This window comes from Ptychodera flava, chromosome 12 (assembly GCF_041260155.1).
Source record: "Ptychodera flava strain L36383 chromosome 12, AS_Pfla_20210202, whole genome shotgun sequence".
In the NCBI taxonomy this organism is placed as follows: Eukaryota; Metazoa; Hemichordata; class Enteropneusta; family Ptychoderidae; genus Ptychodera; species Ptychodera flava.
Genome location: NC_091939.1, coordinates 1,842,640 through 1,866,197, shown reverse-complemented (window position 1 = coordinate 1,866,197; position 23,558 = coordinate 1,842,640). Strand labels below are relative to the sequence as shown.

The 23,558-nt window shown below is 35.2% G+C and overlaps 1 protein-coding gene across 1 annotated transcript; it reads right to left on the bottom strand.

Annotated features, from left to right (window-relative positions):
* Window positions 1-685: 685 nt before the first annotated feature.
* Window positions 686-23,274, bottom strand: LOC139144681 (peroxisomal sarcosine oxidase-like). Its single transcript, XM_070715406.1, has 8 exons — window positions 22,982-23,274; window positions 18,188-18,336; window positions 16,700-16,913; window positions 6,191-6,373; window positions 5,039-5,182; window positions 4,346-4,498; window positions 3,442-3,517; window positions 686-2,868 (listed from the first exon to the last, which is right to left on the bottom strand). The coding sequence occupies exons 1-8, from the start codon at window positions 23,099-23,101 to the stop codon at window positions 2,738-2,740; spliced, it is 1,170 nt and encodes a 389-aa protein (XP_070571507.1). The 5' UTR covers window positions 23,102-23,274; the 3' UTR covers window positions 686-2,737.
* Window positions 23,275-23,558: the final 284 nt, after the last annotated feature.

Genomic DNA, 23,558 nt, shown 5'->3' with positions numbered 1-23,558 from the left:
CATACAATTATTTAATAATGTTAATTTTAACAATGTTTTAAGTTTTTACAGAGATATAAAATGTTAGCCAGGGTCATCCCTACTTTGGTCAACAAGAAAAGCAATCAGCATAGGTCAGTCAGCTGATAGGGTATTTATATTGAAGTTAATCATGATAGGGTATTTATAAGGGTAGGGTATTTATAAGTTAATCACATTTGAAATAAACTTGGACTGCTTCACATATGCACGTGAGGAAATGCTGAATCAGTTAATAACCTTTGGACATTTATATAGGCAAAGAATTCGAAATGAATCGACGCTTACAAATCAAATAGTTTCTTCATCATCCTTGGCAGTAATGCTGCTTTATGTTTTCAGGAGGCAATTGTTATTGTTATTTAACAGAAGGTTACCTGGGCCTATCCATGTTACCGAAAGAGAGCGCCACCTCTAGCTACCAAAGTGACTTGAAGTTCCAATATTTACTGATATTTGAAATTCAAAATGGTTACCATAATTGTGTTATCTCTACGGGAAATATTAAATTCTCAATTTTCACAAAATTAAATGAATCCTTTAATTACTCCATAAGCCTAAAAATTATTCTCCGCAACAGATAGGCCAATAGAATATTGTATTAGTTTGAAGGTCCATATACCTGTCCCAAAGGCCCATTCATCCTCAAGAACAGTAAACTACAAATGTGACAGACACGTTTATTTTTCACTTTTTCGATCATTTATTCAGCGTGTTGAAAAATTAATTGCATATATCCGAAGTGAGAAAATACATATAATTTTTTATGATTTCAATAAAAAGAGTTTCATGGAAATATCGCGGTGGAATGATAAAAATTAAGTTATCAAAGATTCTTATAATATTGTTACAGTCTAGTTCCTGTGACAAAAATTATGTATTCTGCAATTATTACAATAATAATCATGTGTAAATAAAATCTACAATTTGTAAGGTATGTTATGCGATTGAATATCATGTACATAAAATCAAGAATCCTTAAAGAGCACCGACTAATCTGAATTTACTGGTAAGAAATTGAGACAAATGCACATTGAACTAATATCACAGATATTATCAAATAGAAAATCTGAAATGACGAGAAATGTAAAAGCTCATATTCTTGACAATGCTGGATATTAATTGAGTGGCTGCTGTGAAGTTTATATGTTTAAACTGATTAATCCTATAACTAGTTTGGACACTTTGGCGAGTCAACTTTAATTAATAAACTATGCATCCAATTATCTCATTACTTGTGGCACATGTGACAAATTAATACTGCAAATGTCATCAATATTGTACTTGGTACGCATGTTGGTGGTGCAAATGTATTTTTATTGTGTACGCTCACAATTAATCTCGCAATGTGTTTTTAAAAATACCATTTTACAGCATACTTAGCAGTAATCCTGAAAACTTTATTACACTTACGTAGATACTTCTGATAAAGTATGAATTGCACGTTATGATAAATAGTAGCTTCAGTTTTCTTTCTTGGTGATTTTCAGCCAACTTTGTTTTCTTTGATATACTTTAGTTTCACTTTTTAAGTTATGAAACTCCCTATCACATACTATCCGCTAGGACTTTCCGTAATGCGTCAACACCAAAAGTGCATAAGCTTTACTGTTTGAAAAAATCTTACAGGATCAAGGATGTCCGCTTTTGGGACTTCCATTATCGAAGACTTAAAATTGCAATTCAAATGACAACATAGCATTACAGGTTTGAATTATAGTATAAATCCTATCTATTTATTTACCCTGTTATTCCTGTTATTACTAACTTTTTTATTTTAAGTCAACACTGTATTTTTCTCTGATTTATTTCAGCTTCACTCAAATCATGGAATGTAACAGCATGTCATTTGATTTCCTCCTGATAAGGTAGAACATATTTTCCTAATTACTCAAATTTTTCAATGGGACAAAAATTGCATTCTTCTGACGTCATTCTGGTCAACATTTTCATGAATATGGACTTTCTATTTTCTATTTTTTTAATTTTATTCTAGTAACAGTAATTTGCTCAGCCATAAGCTATCACAATTCTACCCTCAACTTGCCTGTACTTTTAACATACATATCTTAGAGTACATAACATCTTGTGTGTTCATTTTATCACCAGCATAGATTCAGCGTACAGTGCCCGTCACTAGGATCAGGGGTTCAAATTTGACAACATGGCAGCTGTTCTATATCTGTCATAAGAGTATAATGAATAATCAGACAAATTAAATTTAAAAAAAATTAAAATTTGAAAAAAAAACTTCAACCATTAAGGCTTACTTGTCAGAAGAACAGAAATCAAGGGTCACTGTCTAAACCCTGTGTTATCTCTGTGGAGAAACTTTAGTTTTCTATTTTCAGCAAAATCCTGTAAAAACTTTATTTACTCAGTGAACTTAAAACTGAGCCCCCCCCCCCCATATATGATAGGAACAAATATGTATTGCATGTGGGAGTCCACTTATCTGTCCCTACGATTCATTCTACCTAATCTCCAAGCACTATTACATAAACATTGAATGTTTATGCACAGGATACAATAATCATGATTTTTGTATCACACTTTTGTTGCCACAAGTGTGATGTAACTCCTATATTTACAAGCAAGCAATAAAAAATATTATTATTATAATCTCTCCTCTTATCCACGGACATTGTTGTCTGAACAATCATAAAATTGCATGGTAATACTTGACACTGAGGGCGCTGTGATTTGATGATCTTCATGCCTATAGATGTGCTTTAGGAGATTGGAAAAATCTGTTTATTGCAAAGGGTGAAAGGTCATAGGATGGCTTCTTATCCATGGCAAGCTCAGACAAGACTTTACCAACAACTGGAGCAAGCTTGAATCCATGTCCTAAAATTGAATAGAATGAATTAGAACAATACTGAGTTGACTATGGCTATGGATATAGTACTTTTACAACTTCTTTAATTGGAATTTTGAAAAACTAACAAAATTTACATATCCATTTGCACAGACAGAAAAGTAATACAATGAATACACAAATAAAACGCAATTGAAGTATTCATAGTCAGGATATTTTGGCCTGAAAATAAGAAAGATGTTCTCAAAATGCAAACATAATCATTGTTGCATGAGTACAAAAAACTAATTCTGATTAAACTGACTAATACTGGGACCTACAGGATTGCTTTAGGTAAGAGTTTCTGAAATTTGTCACAACAATTTCAGAAACTGCTTTTTGCTTCTGTGTCAAATCTTCTAATTAATTTAAGCTAAGACTGGAGCTTGGGGCCGACTGTATATTGGATCTGTATCATTAATATTGGAGCTGTGCTGGTTTTGAAGTTTATTACATACAATGAAAACAATGGTTATGATACAAATAACGAGTGACACGAACTTGAAAGTACACATCCAAGTTGACTGTAATTTCTGATGTACGATTTCAACTTGTATACCTACCTGAAAACCCGGCACCGATGATGATGTTCTTAAAGTGAGGATGTCTGTCCAGGACAAAGTCATCATCAGGTGTTACCTAGCAACATGCCGAAAAATCAAAATTACTGGCAGTGAGAGATTAAGTAGGTGTACTAGAAAACTGCCCGAGTGGTATAATAAATTTGTTCTGCAATTTCATGGGTTTTTCATATGTGAATATGACCCTTCTCATTTCACAGCTCTATGATACTGGTAGTTATTCTGTTGTCAACAGACAAAATTACATTGTATATTTCGTTCTTTAATAACTTCGTGCATGGTATCTCTGATTTCAAATGTCAGCTGCTGTTCAGGAAGCATTTCTTCATTTCTTTGCACATGGCAAACGGTAGAAATTACTATGATTGGCTTACTGTTTGAAGCACATATGCATATTTAGGCTGAGTTGAACTTTGTGGGCCTCCTGTTTCTTCTCTGAGATTACATTGACCGTGTGTAATCTTGGAAACAAACAACCATTTGTGGACTACGAGCTTATGGATAACATATTACGATTAAGTCTCTAAATTCACTGAAATGTGAAGGTATTTTTAATTTTATTGACGGACTGGCTTACTTAACACTATAGTGGGTAGTTTAAAGGGAGGGTGTCGTTGGAACAGCGTCTGTGCAATTTTATTTGTTTACAAACAATGTATTTCATGCATTATATCTAAATGCATCACGTCAACATAGATGTACATTATGACAAACATGTTTAACTTTCATTAATTGCTGCAGTACCGTGAATACAGTGTTTACATTGGTCTTATGGGGTCTCTGACGACCTTGAGTGCAGTTCCAACGACAACCTCCTTCTAAACATTTCACACATAAACTGGCCTCTTTGGAAAATGAAGATTACAACAAAGATTAGCATACTCACGGTATATATGCAAGCCTCCACAATACTTGGTTTATTTTCCAGACAGGGAAAGTGATCACTGACGTACTTTTCAAGAATATCCAGATCTACCCTGTAATCGCTGTGTTTATCACGATCATCCGGGTCAATTTCTTGACCATGATGGTAACAGATCTGTATCAAACATTTAGAAAGCTGCATTCAAGATTGACTTCATCATCTTTTGAAGATTTTATGATGATACAGCCATGTCGGCGACAACAACGACGTTGACATTGAAAGATGATTACGATAGTCTTACAGAGTTCAGAGCATCCGGGTCCTTTATTTTCCCAGCAAATTATCGTAAAGATTACAAATGAAATGTTTTTTATGATAAGGAACAAAATGCGAATATAAAGGCATTCACGGTAGAGGCAAGAGATCCCCTCTACTGATTATGATAAAATGGGCTGTGTTTGGTAATTGTGTTGACAACTTTCGTCATGAAAAATTGACCATTTGAGTCTGTAAAATTTACTTCACATTATAGAACAGAATCCCCAAGAAATGTAGAAAGTAAGTGAAAAGGTACACAGGAACTACGGTTCCAGAGAGGGCACTCTGTAAAAGTTATCACTTGAACAAATGGTAACAAAGTCATAATGAATTATGATTGAAAGGGCATGAGGTATGTTTGCGACAATAACTTTTAAAAGGTGCATTTTGTGATACCTTCATCATGTTGGGATATTCCAGAACCTGTAAACCATAGATATGGTGCTCGGTTTGTAAACCACCAACTGCGGTAAATACCGGAAATTGAGTACAGGTGCCTGGACTCTTTTCTTTCCAGTAGCACGCACGGATTCTCAGTGCCTGAAATATGGTAGCGTTAATATGTTAGCTTATATGTATGTTACGCAAGTGCAGAAGACGTGCGCTTTTTGAAGATTATATGAACAATGATTATTTCATGATCATTTGCTAATAGGGCTGTTTGGAAATGATGTCATTATTCTCTCATTAACATGCATTTTTAGGGTACATTTTAGGAAACGATGCATTCAGGAACGACAAAAACAGCCACTCAGTAGGCGACAGCTAATGTTACAATAAACACTAAAAGACACATCAGACTACACATTACAGCAACAGCCATGCAGGCAACACTGAGGAATTCCCTCCACATTTCAAGCAGCCGTTTTGGATGTCGCAAGCATGCAGCTATATTAAGTAACAAACCTGTAACCACAAACAGTGCTATTTGAACTGCTTTCTTTAATAACTAATATTTTACTTGTTCTATGCATTCAGGGTGAATGCTACTATCAGCCCTGTTTTTTCACCCTTCATTCCCTAGCCCTGCCATGCATTGGTATCCAATAATGCTGTAATGAAATCACTGAAATTATGTTAGGGGATCTGTACAACAACCCACACTAGCATAAAATTTTCTGATGAACACCTTCAAATAAGCATTGTTAAAATCAAGTGTTAGACACACTTCAAAGTGAAACATACATACACAAATATACATGGAGTACAGTGGAGAATACGGTGATTGTATTGGCCTACATGCTTGCTTAGCTGTTGGAAATGTAAATCTTTCATTCTTCTTATACTGGGCTTGTTAACACACTGCTAATACGCGTGGCAATTCTATATCATTATTTTAACACAGCTAGCCGGTGTGAGCTCTCACCCAATCAGAATTATGCATTAGCATGCTTGACACAAAGATATAATACAATAAGTAACAAATATTGAATAGGGATTGGAGCTGTTAATGAACAACAAAACAACAATGCGAATACAGTTTACGTTGTCTACCATGAGTACATTGGGAATTTATGACAGAAAAACAAATGAAAACCTTGTATCTACCTTGAGAGGGAGCTGCAATCCAAGAGGACTTAACACTTGACTTGCCCACGGACCGACAGTCAGGATTACATTCTTGGCTCTATATGTTCCCTTATTTGTCTTTATGGTTACAACAGGTCCCGGTAGGACATCTAACAACTTTTCTTCATCATGTATCACTCCGCCATTTCTCTTAAATAGATTCTAAGAATAGGAAAAACATACACGAGAAAGAGAGACGCATGTATAAAAATAGCGACAATGACACTTTGCTCAACTTTGGGTACATGTGGCAAGCCAGAGTGAGTGTATACATGATATTTAATAGCTTTTATGGACATTAGCTTGTCATATTCATAGTCAAGTGCATTTGAAGAAATTTTGATGCACCATCCATTGAAGTCTGAACTGGTTGGCAACTGTTGCAACCGTTGATATCACACACATTCACAATATCATGCAAGCTAGTACATCATAAATTAGTGATAATTCTGCCATATCAAAGTAAGGGTGTCTTCTTATAATATTGTATTGCATAGAATCAATGTAGACAATTTTAGGTCTCCGTATAATCTATGGTACCGTCTATGGTACAATCGAAGACTAAGGTAACATGTAGTAATGTCCCAAACTGCCACCCAGCTAAAACGTAGCATTGCAGTATTATAGGCAAATGTGGAGACTTCCAAGCACAATACTATATATACAAAGGAGCCTGTGGCATCAGATATGTACACCTTTTTCAAGCCCTTCTAACCAAATTAAAAAGCATAAAACCAGGGATTTGTATAGAAGCCATTAATTGACTTACAAAGACAAACAATTCCATAAAAATACAATATGATATTTGAAAAAAAAAACACTTTCAAACCAAAGTTCAAAGCATTTTTTCATACAAAATCGTCATATTTTCATCCATAGATGTAAGAGTTGGTGATTAATAACTTGACCTTGCTGGTTTAAGCAGCAAAGTTTACTGCCTATACAGATAGCACTTTTGTCGACATACTTATGTTATCCTGCATCTTGTAAACGAAAGGCTTGTTGTTTCCAAGATCTGTGTACCGCAATTTCTTTAAGATTCACTCATGACGACTTCATTGCAACACTTATTGTACAATATGGTTTGTTGGCTGCCTTGCCAAGACAATCTGACCAATGTCAATTGAGATCTTCATAAAGTTTACACATTCATTGCTCAGTAGCATTTGTTTGGTAATGTCGACTTCATTTGAACAAATATTCATTCACGGTTGAGCATGTATCTACCGCAAATACACAGGCAAAATGCACAGCAATTCTCAATTTTTTGCTATTGGACCAGGGACTTCAAGAATATCATATAAAATAAAACAGGCAAAAACTTACTAGATCTTTAACCCAAAATTTCTGTTAAACACAACATATACATATTGCCATGCTAATTTTGCGGAAAACAGTGCGTCAGCTTTACTATTTAATACTATCGATAACAAATTTCTGCCTCTCTCACTTACATTTACTCATCCAAATTTCATAAATATTTTGATACCTGCTATCTGACGTGTGATTCCTGAACATAACACTTATGACCAAAAATCTAAAAAACCCTCAAAAATACATATACCAATTTTATGCTTTTCAACAAAAATATCGCATACATTGTCCCTCCCAAATATATGTACCAAATAACAAAATAATAACTCTCTCATCATGAAATATATTGCAGACTATGAAAAATTCTGTTTTTTTCTAGACATTCTTTTATCAATATAAGATTCCATTATGTTATAGAAACCATCTAAGCATTCTACATTTCGAAGATGGCCACATTTAATAAGGAAATTATTCAACTATGAGCTCCACAAACTTGGTCTTGGCCTCCTTGTGTGGTTTGGCCCATAGACAGTGATAAAGATATAACAAACAGTTGGAAGCAATGATAAAATAGCAAAATATACAGGCACTCAGGATAAATATATTAAACCGATTTGATTAGTTTGCTGTCCTCTTTCTACTTATGTGATAATTTGGAAAACAATCAATCCGCAAGGTAGTTTATATGTATTGAAAAATAGGTTTTCTTCTACAGGCATTAGGCAAATTTTTCTTGATTTTTATGAAAAAGAGATGATATTGACTGAAATACATAAAGATGGCCAAGTGCAAGAGGGGCGTAACTCACTTTTTCAACAAACTGAAACTGAGCTAGAGGGAATAAGGTTTTAAACGCCTCTAACTCTAAATTTTAAATTGTTTGTAGTTAATTGTTTTTATTGGTAAAGGGTAATGTCATAGATATATAAAATGTCATAAACTAATGTTATAATTATGAAATCATTTTTGTGTTAATTGAAACAATTTGGAGTTACGCCTGCCTTGCACTAGCATTTTGAGCAGAAAGGAAAGTACCTCATTATGAGTTACGCCCCTTATAGGGAGTAACTCATCATATATTACTAGTACTCTCTTTATGCACAGGTCAATTTTCTGTGTTTGATGAAATATTCATGAATAGGATCCTCATTATCAAATGATTTTATCTTTTGCCCGTGTAAAACAGGCGTAAGTACGGAGTTACGCCCTCAGTGCACTGACCTTCTCTTGCAGAAAGGGTGTAACTCAAGTTACGTCTCTATGGCAACAGGAGTTATATTGACTCTTTTCCTCAAATTTTCACGATACGTTTCACATTCCTGAACAAAAATATATTTAAAAACTCAATTTTGATCAAAACATGATCGCCCCTCTTGCACTGGGTAATCGATATGCAACCAATGTTTACATTTCGCCCATACTCCAGATGCATTGAGAGATTTCAACATATAACCATTAACTCAGAAACCCTACAGAGAAAAGAAAACATTGTTTACTTACAGTTCAACAGGTGCATCCACTTTGGAACATCTTACAAAACTGACTAACATATGCATGATGACACTGAGATCAACCTAAGAATTTTTACTGTGGTGAACTTGACTATTCCTTTCAAATCCTGACCTTATTGGACATCTTCATTGAGAAACACTTCACTCTTTTGCATTCACAAAGACTTCGAAGGTGGACCATTTGATTTTGGGGGTTGGAAGATTGATGAAGTCTAGTAGGGTTTTTTTTACCTGACCCCTTTCTCCCACTTTTTCTTTTAGTCAAACCTTCTCTTGATTATTTTTTCATTTACATTTGCTGGGAATCTTTTCCCCCGGAAATTTTCCAGTCCCCCAGAATATCAAATTGTTTCCCCTTGGTATTGACCATGTTTACATAAAGAGATACAATGGCAAAATGGCAGGAAATGTAAAATAAGCAACTTTGATACCGTTCAACACTGAAACCACGGTGAGTTTACTTACCCCTTGAAAAATACATACCAATCTTCAAGGCAATCGAATCGAGTTATTTTAGAGTACATGATGTTTTGGCCAAAAAATGGGAAAAATTGCCCTAAAAATAGAAATATGAAAATTTCACAATAATCTGAAGACACTCGACTAAGATTGTCTCTGGGTACATGCATACCAAATTTCAAAGCAATCATAATAGTTAAAGCAGAGAAAATAGTTTTTAACCAAAAATGCAAAATATTGTCAAAAACACAAATGCTAAAAATTCCACCACAAATTTAAAACATATCTGACAGAAGACGCCCCTCAGATCAAGATTGCCAAGTTATAAAGCAATCAAACAAGAACTTTGGGAGAAAATGATTTTTTTGACCAAAGTGGGAAAATTGCCCAAAAATACAAATATGAAAATTTCACAAATCTGACAGAAGACAACCCTAGGACCATACATACCAAAATTCAAGGCAATGGGACAAGCGTTTTCAGAAAAGAAGATTTTTAGACCAAAAACAAGAATCATTGCCCCAATTTTACAACTATCAAAATTTCACCACAATTTGAATATATCTAACTAAAGTCACCATCAAAAACCTCTATACTAACTTTTAACCAAATCTGGGCAATGGTTGCAGAGTTTTTAGCAATTTGCAGGATTTTCCCCCTCTTTATCTCATTTGCATTTTTGACACTGAATTGTTAATTTGAATAAATTCACATCTCCACCCATTGGTGCACCTGTGCACTGAATGCTAAGATGTTAGGTTATACGATTTAAGAGTTTTTGATGTGGACGGACATACATCCTAACATACTTACATACATACATAAAGACAGACATACAGGCATACATACGCCGCCAACTTACCATGTAAGCTCTTTTTGGTATATATACATATACCAATTGTGAGCTTAAAATTGATATTAAAACCTCTAATGGTTCTGTTTACTAAAACGTGATCAAAAATACATGATTTTATTTAAGAAAAAAATGTCAAACAGACAAAATTAAATGAAGGTCACGAGAGTACTAGCACATTTCCTGGTATTTCCTCAAATTCAGCCAAATTCAACTGAATCAAAACATTTTCAATATATAGTTTCAAACATAGTAATGGCACCACGACAAAGAGAATGTCGGAAAAGATTTATCTGCTACACATTTTACATTCCTAGCAATAAGTGTCGTTGCTTTTTCTTAACACCTTTTAAACATACTATTCTAACAGCAACCGTTATTGTTTGACCATGCAATTATGCATGAATCTCCTGAATCAATCAATAAACTGGTTGGATTTTACAAGAAAATTGAATTTTCATATGGCCTGCGGAATATTTTGTTCGAAAGATTAAAGTTTTTTGTTTTTGACACTCTTGTATTCTGAGCACGGCTGAAAGGACACTTTCTGAAAGCAGTGAGCATACAGCATCTGACAGTGTGGAGATGTGTGCCTTGGTTCTTGTATACTCTATAGAATAATATCAATCAGAATAAATTGTCTCTTCAGAAGTCACCCTCTTACAATCAGGAAGTGTGTGAAATGTTGGTTTTTGAGAGTTAGTGTCTGAAAATTACTTTTTCACCCTGACTTCACACGATCCAGCAATACGTTTAGAATCAAATACCGATATCAGCATGAAGAGAAAATAAATAACAAACACTGCCAGCTGATAATGCCCTGTTAAGGTAGTATAAGTCTCAAAAGAGATGGACTTAAACTTTTCCTCAAACATTAATCATTCTCTTACTAAACCAAGAATAGAATTCAGCTGTATTTGCCTATTTTGAAAACGATAATTATCGTGTATATCTTCTGTATAAGAGATATATTCATACCGGCTGGGACGTCGCCCGGGTTAACAAGGTCCCGACCACCTACACGGGACACAGTAGCTCAAAAACCGTGTGTCCCTCGGATTATCCTTTGGGATGTTACTAAGACCTCATACGTGCAATCAGAGGGCAATTTTTATCACAGAAATGGAGAAAGCTACCGGACAATTAAACCATGCAAATTGCTACTGACGGACTGTTTAAAGTCATCTGCTGCTTGTCATTATACAGGTTCTATTACAAAGTGTGGTATTAAAAACTGCAAAACTTGTAGTATGCTCATCACTACAGAACAGTTCAGTAGTAGTTTGACAGGGAAGACCTATTCTACCAAATGTCTGGAACCTCTGAATTGCACTATCAAAAAAATTTAATCTATGGAATTGAGTGTTAATTGTGTGGGCTCATTTATGTTGGTGAAACAGGAAACAGCTTACGATCTAGAATGAACGGACATCGCAGTGGAGTGAATCGATTTTTGGATGTGCAACTTTATAAGCATTTTAACCAGGACGATCACTCCACTTTGTCTATGCGTGTCCGTATTCTTGAAAAATATACCATCCAACCAACAGCCCCACACTTAGTTCACCATTCCGTAGACAGAGAGAATACCACTGGATTAGACAGTTAGGTACCGCAATGCCTTTTGGTTGTAATGACAACATCAAAGATATAGGCAATCTCTCAAGTCCTGGTTGTTCAGAAGTGAATGTGATGGGCCTATTTGAGTCTTCTGTCCGTAGAAGACGTAGTCATGGACATAGGCGTTACCATCGGCCTAAATTGGATACATCTACCTCCAACTGCCATGACACATTTCATGAACTGCTTCTTTTATAACAGAAGCCTTTAGGTCTCCATCACATTCGTACTTCATTATTTGCTCTTTCCATCAAGGACTTGAGAAGGTCGCATGGCTATGCATTGGGATTGTCTTTGACCGATCCGAACAAACAACCGTACAGACTGGTCAGTATTATTGCTGATATTGCACTATTATATACAGACTATACAAGCCTGTTCGTGCTGAACCTATGACTGATGATCATCGTCATTTCATACATCTTCCATTTAATAACAAAGGAATTGATGCCATTAATATCAGCAATATACTTCATAACAAAAAGGTTACATCAACTATATCTGTATACTTTAAGAACCAGTCTGTACCTATTCTGTCATATCAATGTACCAAGACTCCAATAAAATATTCAATTACAATAAGGCACTGCGGCACTTAGAAATCGATGAATTCCTTCAAACACCAGCATCCTGTGACTGCTCTACATCTCCCTTCAAATACACTTCAGTTGGCCATGCCATTACTTGTGATCTGAACATGGTTGTACATCATCACCTTCGTAAGATGTTATCTTGTGGACCCAAGTTCAGAGAACCTCGCAGGATCAACTGGAACCATAGTTTTAAGATCGTTATGGACTCCGTCGAAGAATATGCCAGGAAATGGGCTAAAAGGGAGGATGTAGAGTTGGACACACTGTCAGAATGGGTCAAATCTGTGAGGAAAATGTTTCGTGGCCGTATTGGTCGACTTAGATCACATGTTTGCAGAAGACCCTTTTCTGTATTTAAAGATCCTGATGCTGTTAAGTGTTTGAATGATATCCATGACAAATATGTTGTCGTTCCTGCCGATAAAGCTGCCAATAACATTGTATTTGTCTGTAGGAAGTATTATTAGTCCCCACGGACACCGTCCGGGGGGACTTATAGGTTTGGTCATGTCCGTGCGTGTGTGCGTGCGTCTGTGCGTGCGTGCGTGCGTGCGTCCGTCCGTGCGTCCGTCCGTTCACGCAGATATCTCAGAGATGCCTGGAGCGATTTCATTCAAACTTGGTACAAGGATTACTTCATATGTCATACATATGCACATCGATTTGATTTGTGATACGATCCAATATGGCCGCCAGGCGGCCATTTTATTACGATTTTTTCATGTACAGAGCCATAACTCAGAAATGTTTCAAACCATTTTATTTAAAGTTGGTACAAGGACATTGACCTATGTTATACATATGCGCGTTGATTTGTTTTGTGATACGATCCAATATGGCCACCAGGCGGCCATTTTATTACGATTTTTTCATGTACAGAGCCATAACTCAGACATGTTTCAACCCATTTTATTCAAAGTTGGTACAAGGACATTGACCTATGTCATACATATGCACGTTGATTTGTTTCATGATACGATCCAATATGGCCACCAGGCGGCCATTTTATTACGATTTTTTCATGTACGGAGCCATTAAACTCAGACATGTTTCAACCCATTTTATTCAAAGTTGGTACAAGGACATTGACCAATGTCATAGATATGCACGTCAATTGTTTTGTGATACTATCCAATATGGCTGCCGTGCGGCCATTTTGTTATGATTTTGTCATGTACAAAGCCGTAACTCGGGCATATCTCAACTGATTTTGTACAAAGTTGGTACAAGGACATCAACCTATGTCATACATATGCATGTCGATTTGTTTTCTGATACAATCCAATATGGCTGCCATGCGGCCATTTTATTACAATTTTTCATGTACAGAGACCTAATTCAGACATGTTTCAACCGATTTCATTCAAAGTTGGTACAAGGACATAGACCAATGTCATAGATATGCACGTCAATTGCTTTTGTGATACGATCCAATATGGCTGCCATGCGGCCATTTTATTACGATTTTTTCATGTACAGAGACCTAACTCAGACATGTTTCGACCAATTTCATTCAAAGTTGGTACAAGGACATTGACCAATGTCATAGATATGCACGTCAATTGCTTTTGTGATATGATCCAATATGGCTGCCGTGCGGCCATTTTGTTACGATTTTTATGTACGAAGCATAACTCAGGCATATCTCAACCAATTTTATTCAAAGTTGGTATAAGGACATTGACATATGTCATACATATGCACGTCCATTTGTTTGTGATACGATCGAATAAATCAAATTAATTGCCAATTTGCATTTACATGATGAACTTTTGTTTTTAGGGTGAATGTCCAGAAGCACTGCATCAAACTTTATAAAATATGGTACCAGTGATAATCTATCAGTGTTATGATAGGATGCAAAAATGTTTTGCAACATCCTGATGATTAATTCCTAGTTGACTCATTTAATGAACTTTAGGATGGTGGCCTACATTGGTTTTATGTTTTCATCACCATGGAACTCATTCTTGGCCATTGAGCGCCATCTTTATCAAAGTATTTTTATCACAGACCTAATTAATGAAGAGGACTCTATCCTCTCTGAGGATTTGTAATCAAAGTTCCCATTAACAAGTGGGGACTGTGTCATCAACGATGACTTGTTTTGAATGTCTTATAGACGAACTTGGTGTAACGAAGACCTCCACCAACTCCACTTAAAGACAATCAATGTTCAGCAAATCTGAAATTTTGGCAAACCATAAGTCATTCATGGATAATTTTAATGTTACAATAAAGGATGACCATAATAAGTTGCCTAGCTTATACTGGATACCAAAGCTCCACAAAACACCTTACAAAGCTAGGTTTATCGCAGGATCTTCAAAATGTTCAACAACAGAGTTATCGAAGATACTGACTTCTGTTCTTTGTACTGTTAAACGGGGACTTCAAGCATACTGTGATGTTGTCTTTTCTCGGAGTGGTATATATCAAATGTGGATATTAAAAAATTCGAAAGAACTCTTGGAAAATTTGAAATCAAGATCTGTTTCAAAAATAACATCTATTCAAACTTTCGATTTTTCCACATTGTATACCACAATACCACATAATAAATCTAAAGAACGCTTGAAAAACATCATCAACCGAGCATTTTTCTACAAAAACGGTTCACGCCGTTACAAATATGTAGTATTAGGGTATAATTCTACATATTTTGTTAAAAATACTACTAACGCTAAAGTGTTTTATACCGAGAAAGACATTATCAGTATGCTTGATTTCCTCATCGACAACATATTTGTAGAATTTGGAGGACAATTTTTCCAACAGTGTATAGGAATTCCTATGGGCACTAACTGTGCTCCCTTGCTTGCAGACTTGTTTCTGTTCTCATATGAGGCAGAATTTATCCAGAACTTAATTAAACAGAAAAAGGTCTCTGTAGCTCGAACTTTCAATCTAACATATAGATACATAGACGATGTTATTTCTATGAATAACTCTGAATTAAGTAAATATCTCGCTATGATTTATCCTCCAGAATTGGAGATTAAAGAAACTACAGAAACGGCCTTTTCTGCTTCATATCTGGACATTTTACTCGAATTTGACTCTAATGGTCACCTTTCTACTAGGCTATATGACAAGAGAGATGATTTCAACTTTAGTATCATCAATTTTCCACACCTCATAAGTAATATTCCACTCTCACCAGCTTATGGGGTATACATTTCCCAGCTTATTCGATATGCTAGACCATGCAGTTCATATGGTGATTTTGTAGAGATACATGTCCATCTCTCTTACAAATTATTAAATCAAGGTTACACCAGAGCAAGACTTGTCTCTACATTCAAACGTTTTTTTTTGGCAGGTATCGCAAGCTGGTAGATAAATACAATATCTCTCTTCGACAAATGATCACTGATGGCATCGGTGACATTTGGCCTTAGTTAGTGACCACTACCTATCTGACTTATAGATTGATATATGGCAGGTGCCACATGTGGGGCAGGATGCGCTTACTATTTTCGAAACACCTGACTTCACTTCTTGGTCTTCTGGCCAGAGGTCCATATATCTTTCTTTCATAATTATGACTTTGTTTGTGTACCGTCTATTTACTGTCTGTTCTGTGCTGTTTTGTGTCTATGTTTACAACTATTGTCTTGCGAATTCTGACCTACTGTCATTAGATTATGGATTGGTATGATTGCGATTATTTTATAACGCTATTTAGAAAGCGATAGCTATCGTTTTTATCCGCTATATACTTGGAAACCTTTTTTCACTTCAGGCCTGACGTTCGAAACTTCAGCCAACTTCTAAATTTAGAACGCTATTTAGAAAGCGATTATTATCGTTTTTATTCAATATGTCATTGTGAAGGAAAATGTCATCTAGCAAGGAACGTTCTAAACTTCAGCTAATTTAGAATATTTTGAACGATTTTTAGAACAATCTCATTGTAGCTTATCTTTCTAAGTTGACATTTAGATTTAGATGATTGTAATTTAGCTTCTAAACTTTCGGCTAAACTTTCCAAGTTTAGATTTAGGTTAAGACAATTCTAACTTTCTAAACTTGTAGCTGAATTTTCTAACAGCGATAAAACACAATTCCGCACCTTAATAGCTGTAAAATGTCATACTGTTCACATGTTTAATTTACCTGTACACTGTGCATTTACCTGTAAACTGAGAACTGCTTTATCAGCTCTGATAATACCTGATTTTTCTTCCAACATGAATTTGTAGTCTGGTCCATAATTGAGGTATGGATATTTTGCCTTTGCCTCTTGGCCGGAGAATTCTTTGAAGCCAATGCCAGCTCTAGTAAGGACATTCCTCTTTTTGTTGTACTCTACGTAGGGTGAACAATCCACAGTTACAAGACCAGTGTCCCTTGTAGAGATAACAATCAGCACAATTACTAAGAGTGATGATGGAATATAGCTGATACACTCTACACATCGGTCATATGTCAGTTAGGAGATTAGCACAGAGCATATCTGTATCATTTACATATTGACTTTCAAATTGGGTGTAGAGTGTAGTCAGTCTAACAACAGAATCATGGATCGACAAGAGATGAAAGAAATCTTTTATCCAGAAATAAATCATGCAAAATTCAGCTTCCTTGATATATTTAGGTGGCGATTCTGCAACTGTTGGAAGCCATAAGATTGTTTATACTTGAAGACATTGCATGGGTCAGCAACTGCACAGACTCGATGATTGATTTTGTATTATTGACCTGAGCAGGTAAAATGCTGAAAAGTCAGAGGTCAGCTGGTGTCACCTGGCAAAACTAACCAAGGGTCACAGGTGAGACTTGTCAGAGGTCAGCTGATGCTTCCTGGCAAAACTAACAAAGGGTCACAGGGGAGACTTGTAAAAAAGAATGTATAATTTGAAAAAAGTACTTATTTTCAAATTCTACATAAAATAATGTAGAGAATACAATAGTAAAGAAATTTAAGAGACACGAATTGTACTGGCATACTTGGAAAACCTTATGCCACCTGTCACATACGAGCTGACAAACACAATTAATGCAGAAAGCATGTGTTCATGTATGCATATGTATAATGAATTGGCTACAAGGTCTATAGTGAACATAAATGTTGACATATATTAAGATAAATTAAGATAACTTATGCCACCTGTCACATACGAGCTGACAAACACAATTAATGCACTAAGCATGTGTTCATGTATGCATATGTATAATGAACTGGCTACAAGGTCTATAGTGAACATAAATGTTGACATATATTAAGATAAATTAAGATAAATTAAGATAACGCTCCTGCGTGGATATAAATTGTCGAGTTAACTTGATTTGCAATAGACCTATTGATACATGCTTCAAGGTTGACGAGATAATCTACTTGGTCCGTGTAACCTTCCTAAATCCATCAATGCATCCAAAGAAGGCCGATGATGTATTAAATACAGCAACCAAGCTTGTATACCATAGTTTTCAAATTATTTGAGGTAGCCAGCCCGTAGCTTCTCAGTCTATTTGCATAACGAAATCTTCATCTAAATATCAGTGATTGTATCATTAATCCTTTACATTCATATGAGATATAACTTTCCACATGATATCAGAGATGTTCAGGGGTCAGAGCAGTTTACCATGATTGCAGTGAGGTCTGGAAGTCTAGACTTACTTGATTAAAGTAACACCAGTTTGTTTTTCAATGTCATGCCACTGTTCAAAGGCATCTGGCATCATCGCAGTGTAGTAGTCTTTGTCGTAACCGTAGCGAATAACTCTGCTCTGTCCATGAGAACTACCTCTGGTGTGAGGCAATCCAAACTGAAATCAAAAATATTATATCTGGTGTTATTTTTGGTGAATGGTAATCCAGAATGACAGTATAACTCTAACATAATAATTGGATTTTACCTTACAGTGTGCAAATTAAGTTGACCTGATAATGACAAATGCCTAAAATATTTTTTCTTGTTCTGTTGATTCAGAAGAAAACTATAAATTCTGCCTTTTTGTGGACCAAATGAAAAACGGTCATAGTAATATTGAAAATTTTTGTGGTTTAAAAAATAAAATTACTACAACTCTATAAGTAGATGACATTTAAAGGCAAATTTTCTGTAAAGTTGAAACATTTAAAATTTTCACAAAAGAGATTAGAGAAAATGTAATGTTTTAATTAGTCTACACAAGATGTTTATCATGAGCACATTGTAGGAGTGGATGAAAAGCGATGAAAAACAATTCGCTCGAATACTAACAACTATATATGTATATTTTTGCACTAGTTGTAAATCTGGTACACTGATCACATGCACCTTGTTCGATTTCGAAAATATCTCTGTGATGAAGAGCTGCAGTTTTCTATGTTTCCAATGAACTTGGCAATTAAAGAAAGCCTATATCTCAAGAAATAAATAATCTTGACACACATTTCTAAGAACAACAAAGTGCAAACATCATGTAAACAATGTCAGAAAAGAACAAAAAAAAAGCCAAACAAGCCAGTGACTGATGACTGCAGCTGTAATTGCTATTTATGATTCATAAATTATGATAAATATCACTGTCAGGTTATGTAGCGATTAAGAAATATCAACATCTTGGACTGAAAGTTTTATACAATAATTTTGCTTTGAGGAATTCTCAGTATATTTTTCGAAAAGATCTGCTCAATTTTCTCCAACATTATTTCAAAAATTGAAATTGTAACCTAAATTGATCTATAAATTGAACATTTAATTTTTTATTGACATTAGACCTATAACCTAAATTCATGATCAAAGAACAATTAAAAAGGGTCGCATATGTTACCTGCCATTCACACTCTCGAAAGTCATGTACACAAATGCAGTATGTCCATGTCTAGAAATGGAGGCCCATGTTCAGTGTCTGATACCATTCTGCAGAAATATCTTAACCGGCCATGACACTAACTGTATGTACACACACATGACAGCCATACATCACATAATTTAATCATATCACCAAATTTACATTCTGAGTTTTCCGAAAAACAACAATTGTAAACTACTGCCATATGAAAAACTCACGGCTGTTATTTTTATGATAAATGGAATTACTGTAATGTGTTAATTTTCGACTATGGGTGGGCACATTTGTTTCTTATCTTCACAGGACTTAAGTTTATTTGCATACTGCACCACAGACAATATGGTAATGTAATAAAATAGTTTTTACAAATATTCATATATTGCAATTTCAAAGGTGGGCGGAACTGCTGATATATTTTTATGTTACATATATAATTAATGCATTCAATTCTGTTTTTGTGGCCTTTCTATCACATCACTTTTGTGGCAAAATTTACGGAACACTTACATTTAGCACTATAGTGCCCTATTTCAGCAACACGTTCATTTTAATTTCCTTGATTATTCAGGTTTCTATGAAGTTGGGGAGCAGAAACAAAGTTCGCTATGTGCACTGTTACCTGTCAGAGTTACCTTTCTGAAAGTTGCCAGATAAGATCAAATAAGGCAACTTCTGTCAATAAAATCACACAGTTCGGGTCTGGCTTATTATGGATATTAAAGCAAATGGAATGCATGTTTCTGTTGATTTGTATGAAATTTAAATTCACCCCTTGTTCAAAAAACCTTATTCCAATTTTCGAAGTACCGCATATCGTACAGTAGCCCTCTGAGGTCTGTGTTTTTCCTGGTTGTTCAAGGTCCTGTGAGTGTTCCCCTGAAATTGTACGACATTTACACAAGATGCAACCTTTATGCAGGAAGCAAAGTTATTAGTGTACTTGCAAGTGATGGTTGTGAATAAAGTACCTTTCAAAAATTAACACTACTGATTTCTGATCATATTACAAATTCGCTATCGTTGATCCTTAAGAAGGTAACTTTAAACCTAGCACTAAGCCTGTTGAAAGGTTGCCTTGTAATGGTAGTGAGAGTTAGACATTTGCAAAGTTAGCCAGGAATATATACATTTGCTGGTATTATATCATAACTTTGTCAATACCAATAAATATTGTGACGTCATCGCAAGATTATTACTGATAATGAGTGTATCCGATTAGCCAGCATTGTGGCCACACATGTTTAAAACCTACAAATTCCCTGACATTGTCAACACACTACAAAATAACAGCAATAAGTACCCCTTCTGACCCACTATGGACTCAAGAACACTTTGCACTGCATAATGTACTCAGCTTTGCCTTGTACGTTATGTTGTACACAGTTTCCTTTCATCCATAATGGTCTGGGCGGCGGGTGGGGTACATAATTGCCTAAATCAACAAGTCATCGTTGATGACACAGTCTCCACTTGTTAATGAGTACTTTGATTACAAGTCCTTGGAGAGGATAGAGTCCTGTTCACTAATTGGGTCTGTGATTAAGAATGAGTTCCATTACAAAAGGTCATTAAATAAGTTAATTAGTAATTAATCGACAGTATGTTGCCGAACAATATTGTGTTCTATTATAACATTGAAAGTGTGACAGATTATCACCTGTACCACATTTCATAAACGATACATGAATTGTATTACTGCACTGTCAGATCGACATCTGTACCACAGTTTTATTAAATTTACTGCAGTATTTCTGGATATGTGACCCTAATTAAAAAAAATTAAGTATGCATATTGGCAATTAATTGCACTTGCACACACATACACCTTTAACCACCCTGGTCTAATCTAGTATATCCATATCAATAATCAAATGTATATGTATATATATATATATATATATATATATATATATATTATATATATATATATATATACCAAAACTTGTTTGTATCTTCTCAGAGGGGTAAAGTGCTCGATGCAGGGATGCAGAGCAATATTACAATAAATATGAGAACACTTCAAGTATGTTTGGTACCTATTACTCGAGTTTCACGCATACACGCGATCGTCAGATAGGTAGATTTTATTGTGTGAAATTTGCTTCAGGTGTTACATATATCAGGTTGGGTCAAACCATTTGGTGTTGTGGGTTGGATTGAAATTTGACATTTGACATGGTCTCCAAGTGCCGACACGAAAACAAACTTTACCTGTCAAATTTCAATCCAACCCACAACACCAAATGGTTTGACCCAACCTGATACTTTTATGTAAGCACCTGAAGCAAATTTCACACAATAAAATCTACCTATCTGACGATCGCGTGTATGCGTGAAACTCGAGTAATAGGTACCAAACATGCTTGATGTGTTCTCATATTTAATGTATATATATATATATATATATATATATATATATATATATATATATATATATATATATATATATATATATATATATATATATATATATATATATATATATACACACACACACACAGAGTATACAATGTGCCCTCCCGGTTACCACCATAATGGCTTTATGGCAATCTCTGAACTTTGGCACAGAGAGTACGGAGAGAGTATATATATATATATATATATATATATATATATATATATATATATATATATATATATATATATATATATATATATATATATTACACAGATTTAGCTCGTTTTGTATTGGAAAACAATTATTCATAGTTTCCTCATAGACTACAATGTATAGTGACAACATTTTGGTGAAATCACAATTTTTTCCCACAAATGAACTTGTTACTGGTCTAATCAAGTACATTAATACAAGTATCAATAATCAAGCGCCTATGAATACACAGATTTAGCTAGTTTTGTATTAGAAAAATATTGTTCATAGTTTCCTTATAGGCTACATTATGAGTAGTGAATCAACATTTCAGTGAAAGTCAAAAATCAAATTTCTTGTAAAATGTATGTACTTAAAAGTCCAAAAATATTTGCAAACACTTCATACATCATGTTTTCAAAAATTGAGCTACTTCTCCCAGTATTCAAAGTGCTATAACCGTTACATTGTGAAAATAACATAACAGTTGTTTCTCATGGTCAACTTGAACATTTTTTTTGTGTACAAGTAAAAGGTGCTCTTTTTGGCTTGTTATCACCTGTTCAGACGAAATAAAGCCATGTTCGTATTCTGTTTTATGTAGGTTTTGGTCAATATGCTGTTGTTTCTACCATAACTCCATACACACCTATGTAAAATTTGACCCCCCTTCAAATGATTGATTGTAAAATTTAACCCCTCCCCACCTTAAAACCTTAAAAATGGTTTTGTAAAGGTCAACCCCCTGATTTCCACCGGCACCTCCTCCTCGTAAAAACCAATGCTACCGAAAACTCCTTTTTAACGTCCAAGGCCGTCCGAACCAAAATCGCTTATGATATGGTTTATGCTGTTGCCAACCCACAACTGTTATTATGGCAAAACCTCGAGACACTAAACGGCAGCTAGATCAAATTCTAGTTTATATTCGACGGTCAGTCGTGAACTCGTACACTGTAAAGTGCCATTTTTCATTGAGCATGAACCTAACAGAGATTTATGGACAGAACTGGACTGTACCATATGTCATGCTGTTAACTTTACCTGTTCCAATAACAGAGTCCTCTGATTATTCTTGGCAAGATGGTATGCCGTAGCGGAGCCTTCTACGCCAGCACCCACTACAACAGTGTCCCATACGACGGTCTCTCTTCCATTTGACATGTTTGTACCAAAAAAGGACTTTGTCGTAAGCCAGATTTAGTGCGACAAACAAGAGAATGGTTAGACAAGAGAATGGTTAGGTGACATTGAGAGTCCAAAGTCGTAAGTTCACAGGTCATTGTTTAAGTGCCCGAGCGACTGAACATCCAATCACTTCACCTTTTCATTCATATGCGAAAAAATACACATTTGTCGGTAAATTTAGATAACGTTTTGGACTGGCCATTACACGTCGATAGAGGGCATGTGAAAGGGGCTTTAATTCATATGAACTATGGGAGGATGAGGCCATAGAAATTAATATTGAGCGAAAGACCACAGTCTGCCGCGGGACGGAGGAATGTAGGCAAGGTCATATATTTCAAACAATAATAAAACTTAAAATTTGATACCGCAAGTTGTAGTCACTGCAATAGATTTAAATGACAGTAGTTTGCTTTGAATAAGATATATTACC

Coding starts and splice junctions, on each gene's coding strand:
- LOC139144681 (XM_070715406.1), bottom strand. CDS start 23,101: ATGTCAAATGGAAGAGAGACCGTCGTATGGGACACTGTTGTAGTGGGT. Junction 16,914..18,187: donor ACTGGTGTTACTTTAATCAA/GTAAGTCTAGAC, acceptor TATCTCTACAAG/GGACACTGGTCTTGTAACTG. Junction 5,183..6,190: donor GATTGCAGCTCCCTCTCAAG/GTAGATACAAGG, acceptor ACCATATTTCAG/GCACTGAGAATCCGTGCGTG.